The sequence below is a fragment of the Orycteropus afer genome, unplaced genomic scaffold (genome assembly GCF_000298275.1).
Source record: "Orycteropus afer afer isolate SDZICR_OR568_19922 unplaced genomic scaffold, OryAfe1.0 scaffold00143, whole genome shotgun sequence".
In the NCBI taxonomy this organism is placed as follows: domain Eukaryota; kingdom Metazoa; phylum Chordata; class Mammalia; order Tubulidentata; family Orycteropodidae; genus Orycteropus; species Orycteropus afer.
Window position 1 is genome coordinate 8544262 of NW_006921730.1, and position 7252 is coordinate 8551513.

At 33.3% G+C, this 7252-nt stretch overlaps 1 protein-coding gene across 1 annotated transcript; it reads right to left on the reverse strand.

Moving 5' to 3' along the window:
- Window positions 1-1911: 1911 nt before the first annotated feature.
- On the reverse strand, window positions 1912-2907 carry LOC103201179 (olfactory receptor 5K1-like). The gene has a single exon (XM_007945809.2). The coding sequence runs from the start codon at window positions 2881-2883 to the stop codon at window positions 1912-1914; it is 972 nt and encodes a 323-aa protein (XP_007944000.1). The 5' UTR covers window positions 2884-2907.
- Between the last annotated feature and the right edge of the window lie 4345 nt (window positions 2908-7252).

A 7252-nucleotide genomic window follows, 5' to 3' on the forward strand; every position in this document is an offset into this window, starting at 1 on the left:
GTCACTCTCAATATCTTCTTGGCTTATCTTTAGGATAAATTTTAGAACTTCTTTACCAACTTCATTTAGTGATTATTCTAATATTTTGTTTGGAATAATATTATACTCTCACGTAATTTTTCTTAAATTCTAAATAAGTTTAGATACTTACATTAGGTCACTCACCAAAAACATATCCCAGAGTAATTCAATAATTAAATATAAAAAAATTGAAGTATCAAAAAATGCCAATCATGATGAGGTTTCAGATTAGTAAGTTTTAAGTCGGAAAAGAATAAAAGAAATTACAAAGGGAGAAATCAACAGAATTGAGACCTTAAAATGAAAATTTCTGTATATCACAAAACATCATAACCAAATTTAGAACGCATGTGAATTATTGACAAAAAATGTACTACAAATACAGGTAAAAGTCTAAAGACTTTTCATTTAAAATGTATATATAAATAACAAGAAAAATGACAAGGATCTCTGAAAGAGTAGGCAAAGGACATGAGTAGGTGTTTTTCAGAAAAAAATGTAAATGGTAAATAAATATATGAGAAATACTTAAATTTGCTAGTAATAAAAAATAATAAAAAAAAACCCACATCATGTAGTCAGGAAATGTTTGTTGAATGCCCAACTATGTCAGGCATTGTATTAAGTCCTGGTAATATTAAATAAGATATGACATGGTTGATAGTCAAGAAAATAACAGATTTTGATAATTTTTTCCTATGCTTTAAAATGTTGTTTTAAAATAGGTGGCCTTATATAGTGTTTTTTTTAAATTTTTTTTATAAACACAATATTCAATGGTGACAATCTTTATTCTTTGAGCTAAACTGTTAGTTAGTTTAAAGGTGATTGGCTTTGATTTCATTATCCAGCAGTTACAATTTTCTATTGTTCTTCTTTAAAGTATTGTTTATATCCATGCACCTTCCCTTTCTCAGGATGGTCTTTAGTTTCAGCTCTTATCACCCAATATTTGAATTATTACAGCTACTCTCATTGCTTCTAGCCTCTCTTTCCAATCAAATGCCATGCCAAAATTTTAAAAGAAATCATATTACTCTGCCATAAGGAAGATGTCAGTGTTTGATGCCTCTAAGGAAATTCAGATTCCCTAATATGGAAAATGCCCTAATATGGAAATTCTCACTAAATAGATCCATTTCCAGCCTTATTTTCCATACTCACCAACAGCTGTCCCCAGTAGCTCTGCCAGTTTTCTACACATATCTTCCCCTCCATATTTCCTACCCACATTGTCACACTCATTTATACAAACATTGATTCTGCTCACACTTTTATTAATGTTTGCCTTCAAATCATTTTATCTCCACCCTTAAACATCTGTTATTTCCATAGGGCTTTCAATATAGCAATATTTTCAACTAAAGATTGATAAATGACCATCATACACTCTATTCAGAGAGCTTGATAAGAAAAATGACTAACACTAAAAATAAAACTGTTCTTGATTTAAGAATGCATATTCTGTATAAAACTGTAGTCAAATATAAACTCTTGAACAACACAAAGAAAGTTGAAAATCAAATTCAAATGCACAATTTATTGTGACAATATATCAGAACTTGAAATGTGTGTGTGTTTGTAAGATTATTCTTGGAGATTCCACAAATTCCAACAATAAATGGAGGCTACCTTTATAAACCACTTTTCATTCCTAGGATTTGTTGGATATGTTGAAAATTGTAGCTATATCCACTCTGACACAATTTGTGACCTTAGCACCTAGCATTGTAGAGTTCAAAATATATTTTATCAGAATTGCCTCTTTCTGAATTTTTTTAATCATTTATAAGTTATTTGATTTTAAAATAATCATGGTTTGGTAATGTAATATTTGATGTACAAAGCACCCAATTTCTCAGTATGCTTGACTTTGAAAAATTTATCTAATTAAAATCGATTTGTCATAGGGGATATTTGTTTCAGAATGTTATGAGGTTTTCTCTTCATAATTCTTTTCATAGCATTTATTACTGCCTTATTCCTTAGACTATAGATAAAAGGGTTTAACAAAGGAATTACTAGAGTATAAAAAATAGCAACTGGTATATCGTTATCCTCTTCTTTGACTGAATGTGGCCAAATGTATATGAACAGAAGAGAACCGTAGAATATCAAGATAGAGAGAAAGTGAGATGCACAAGTAGATAAGGCTTTTCCTCTTCCCTTTTTGGATTTCATTTTGAAAATTGTGAAAAGGATGCAAAGATAAGATATTAAGACTATGGTAATAGTGGAGATTTGAATTGATCCTGCAAAGATAAGTATCATCAGTTGATTGATATAAGGATCAACACAAGAGAGTCTATATAAAGGAAGAACATCACAATAAAAGTGATTGATTTGATGAGATCCACAGAATGTTAACCTTAATAGAAGTACTACATGGATAATGGAATGCAGGTTCCCAGCTATGTAAGCCCCTATGATCATCTGAATGCAGAGTTGCTTCGACATCATGGTGTGGTACTGCAGTGGACTGCATATTGCCACATAGCGATCATAAGCCATTGCTGCCAGGAGAAAGCAGTCCACAGTATCAGCAAGGCAAAAAAAATAAAATTGTGCCATGCATTCATAGAGAGAAATAGTTCTGTCCTCAGAAAAGAAGTTCTCTAACATCTTGGGGTTAATGGCACAGGAACAGCAGGAATCCATCAGAGCCAGGTTGCCCAGAAAGATGTACATGGGTGTGTGAAGATGGCGTTCCATGAAAATCAATGCCACCAAACCAAGTTTCCCCACCATGGTGATCAGATAGATAGTAAAGAACACCATGAACAGAAGAGTCTTCTTATCTGGGTGATCCATAAATCCTGTGAGGATAAACTCAGTTGTGAAGGAGTGATTGTCCTCTGTCATCTCTTCTTTCTCTGTTGAGATAGGAATAATAGAGAGATAAGATTCTAATTTTCATATTGTGTCTAATTATCCCTTCAAATTTCTCTTGAACAACCAGGTGTACAGTTTCCAGATCCATTTATCTTTGGTGGAGTGCAGTGGCCATCGCTTAGTGATATTGCCAGAAGCAACACTCTACTGCCAAGACTTCATTTATTTATTGTCTCTAAGATAAACAAATTCTTTAGAATGACATTTAAAGTTCTCTGTAACCTGATCCACCTCCATCCTCATCTGCCATATTTACCAATAGCTCTTTTGGCTTTCTCACTGTTTCTACTCATTGTTCAGTTCCCTCATCCCCACCCTCAGTCATTTCCATAAACATTGATTGCCTATGCTATTATTTCTTACAGGTCTTTATTCCAAATATAGATATTTGGCACTCTGACTAAATATTTGTATCCTTTCAATCTTTTATTTAAGGCATAGTTTACATATAATGGTACTTAATCATGTTTTAATTAAATAACTCAGATGACACTGCTCTCCATTTTTGGAGCCTTAAGCATATGTATGTATTGTATATATAATCTAGAATTTCTCATATTTTAATTACATTGTTTTTTCTTGTGTGTGCATGCACAATTTCTTTAGTAGAATGTAAGAATTTTGAAACTAACTGTGACATATTTCTGTGAAAGGAGCTATAATATGCTATGGTAAAAAAGGAAAAATTGATTCAAATATCAGCTCCATTCTGATCACCTGGGATAGGTGAACTTGTTTTCAGTATTCTACCAAGGATCCTAAGCAATCTCTTTGACCTCGGCAAATTGAGATTACTTCCTTTGAAGAAATTATTCAAAAATCTTTATCTGAAAAAAAAATTGATGTATTTCTATTATTTGAATTGATATTTTAAAAATTTTGTGAAAATATATGAAAAGAAGACTTCCCAAATCAAGATTATTCAACTGTACAATTTAGTGACACCAATTACATTAATCCTTGTGTACAATCTTCTCTACTATGTTCCTGTTTCCACATAAAACTATAAAAAAATTTAAATCATGTCACAAGAGCTTATAAGTTAATAAATTAAAGTAAGCTTGCCTTTATACTTTAGTTTTCTAACAGTTAAAAAAAGAGACCCAAACCAAACTCACTGCTATGGAGCTGATTTTGACTCACAGTGACCTCCATTTGGTTTCCATGGCTGTAAATCTTTATAGAAGCAGACTGCCTCATGTGTCTCTCATGGAGTGGCTGGTAGGTTTAAACCACCGACCTTTTGGTCAGTAGCCAAATGCCTTAAGCACTACGCCACCAGGGCTCCTTAGAAAAAGAGAACACCCTTGCAATATTCTTAGGATTTTAGGGAACAAATTTTGTTCTGCTTCTGTGATAGCAGAAGGACTTTTCAACAGAAGATGCTAATCATGTCAATTCTTCGATCAAAATGAATTTATTTTTCCATGGTATTGAAATTAGTTTTTCCATAAACATGAAAAGAAGACTGACTGAACATTTTATTTAATCATTTATTTAAAAATACTAAAAATAAACCATCTAATTATTCAACTAAATTAGAAATAACATTAAGTATACGTATCTGATTTATTTTGTGACCTTACCTTTATGTTTTGAAATTTTACCTTATAGTCAGAAAAGGTCAGGATGAATTGCAGTATCGTGTGGCATTCTAGCTCTTCACAGTTTTCAATTCAGAGAATAGCTAGAAAAATAACTAATGAGTTGAAATCTAAGAATAATGAAAATAATAAATTTTGAGAAATAAGTATGTATGGATGTCAATAGTGAAAGGAGATATAAAAATAAATTAGAACATTTCTCTTACCTGGGTTTCTCTGAGAATGGTTTGTAACAGCTTGTTACATGTCTTCTGGTGTAGGGCTAATAGAATTTCTGAATATAAATCTTGTTCTCTAGAGCATTTGGAATTAAAAGAATGAAAATCATTGTAAGAATGAAAAGTAGTAGACTACTAATAGATCAGTGACTGTAATTACAGTGCAAAGTTCATTTTCCATCCAATCCTACAGGGACTTTCTTGAATTGACATCAGTGTATTACTGTGGGGAGATCCAGTCTCCAAAACATAGAAATCTTGTGGCATTAATTAAATATGCTCTGTAAGACTCTGTGGTTAAAGCAGATAACCCTCACTAAAGTCTGTGATAATTGTCTTGCTGCTTGTTATGTAACTAACATCTAATTTTAAAATCCTTTCCATCACTTTGTGCATAAAATGCAAAATGGGCAGAAAAAAGACTCAGCCTGGATTGACCACATTTTAGAGGAAGTAGGATTAAGGTGGTTTATGAAAAATAATTAGGATTTGAAAGAAAAGATGAAAAGGTGTGTTGAGTCCACCCAGGGTAACTGACTCCTTTACTCTGTGGATTGAATCTGTCCCCATGTTTTTCAAGCCCTCACTGGAAAAACTGATACTACTGTTTAGTCCCAATGAATTACTGAACTTGTTCTCTTACCTTTTCTGTTGACCTTAATTGTTTCTCCTTTTTTTTTCTTTATACCACTAATCACTTCTCAACATACTATATATGAGTTTGTTGGTACATGTATAATCCATCATCCTCACTCTACAATCCCTATTAGTATAGATTTAAGAGGGGAGGAACTGTCTCTGGTTTGTTCATTATTGTATTCCCAACACATTGAGTAGTATCTAGCCCTTCAGAGTGCTCAAAAAATATTTCTTGAATAAATGAAATAAATGATATCTCTGTGCTCAAGAATTTTTAACGTCTTTCATGATTTTTCAAATAAAATCTATTTTCCCTGTTTTGGTATTTCATTTACTCCACACTCTGCCTGTGTCTTATCTGTCCCCTTGCTTTCTTCCTCTAGCTCAGGGCTCTTGGCCATGCACTTCATTGTTCCTCTGTGTACTAGGTCCAGCCTGGACTAAAGGAACTTGCTCACATGCTCACAGTGTTTCCTCATCTAGAACACCTTTTCCCTTTTTCCACTCCAATCCTACTATCCTTAAGCTCAATCTGATTTCTCCTATCAAGACTTTCTCAGGTCCTCTAAATCAAATTGAGTTTTCGTCTTTCTGGCCCACATGTATTTACTTGTCATCATAAAACATTTGACAATTAAGTGAAACTTATCTATCCTTTTTACTGTACATCTTGATTAAATATCCTTAAGTTAGGGATCATGTTATACATCTTTTAAATTCCTCATAGAAAACTGACCTAGATACCCACTATAAACTTACTTGTTAAAATGTCAATTTTCTTCAACCTTTATTAAGTACTTATAGGATACGGGGCATTGTATAAGACAAAAGGTGTGAGGGAGCACAAGATGTGAACCAAGTGGGGATGCAGATATTAGAAGTAGCTCCTGACAATAAGCTCATAATAGAGTAGGGAAGAAAGACACAGTACTACTAGAGTGCAAGTCAAGCTGTGATAAGCTTTATAAAAGAATATGGCTTTACTATATTATGTGGGAATATAGCAAAGGAAGTGAATATTGAGTAGAAGAAAGAGAGAAAGATTTCTCAAAGAGAGTATAATTTCAGATGAACTTTGCAGGATAAGTAGGAGTTTAATAGGCAGAGATCATGTGGAATGTCAGTTGTCTGAGGAAACCACATAAATTTTATTCCAGGAATAAAGTCCTGGAAGCTTGAAAGAGGAAGACTTAATCAGAGAATGGATAGTAAACAAAGATGGCTGAAGCTTAAGTGTCCATGACATCAGGAAATCCTTTTAAGGGATATTAACCTTAAAAGGTTAAGAAGGGAAAAATGTTAAGGGAAACATTAGATTGGAAATGGTTCTATCTGGTTCCCTCCCAGTTATTATTTTTCAGCCCCCACCATTTCACTGAAACTTCTCCCTCACTAAAGTCACAACCAAACTGTAAATGCTAACTCTTAAGGAAATTGCATTATATTCCTGCCCAAGCTGTAGTGTTTGGGATTATTGAAAGTTTCTCACCTCTAGTTTCTAAATAACACTGCTTACTTCTGTCTTCCTAACTGTTCCATCTCAGTCTTTAATGCTGGATCATGTTTCTCTCTTTGTCATTAAGGATGCTTATCTTTCCCTCAGTTCTGTATTTGTCCTTCCTTTCTTTATTCTAGAGTTGTACAGAGATTATCTCATCTACTTTTGGGTTTTTGATGGTCATAGATCTGTTAGTGGCTTTACTATAGGAAGGATTCCTAATTTTTTTGACTGTCCAGTCATATCAGTAACATCATTTGAAGTACAAACCCACCATCCACTCCTTGGAAGGAAGACTGACCAATCTACTTTCATAGAGCTACCACCTAGGGAACCCAAGGAGAGATCACTACGAGTCAAATTGATTCAATAGCAGTGAG

Excerpts from the sequence above, each read along its gene's own strand:
- LOC103201179 (XM_007945809.2), bottom strand. The coding sequence starts at position 2,883 with ATGACAGAGGACAATCACTCCTTCACAACTGAGTTTATCCTCACAGGA.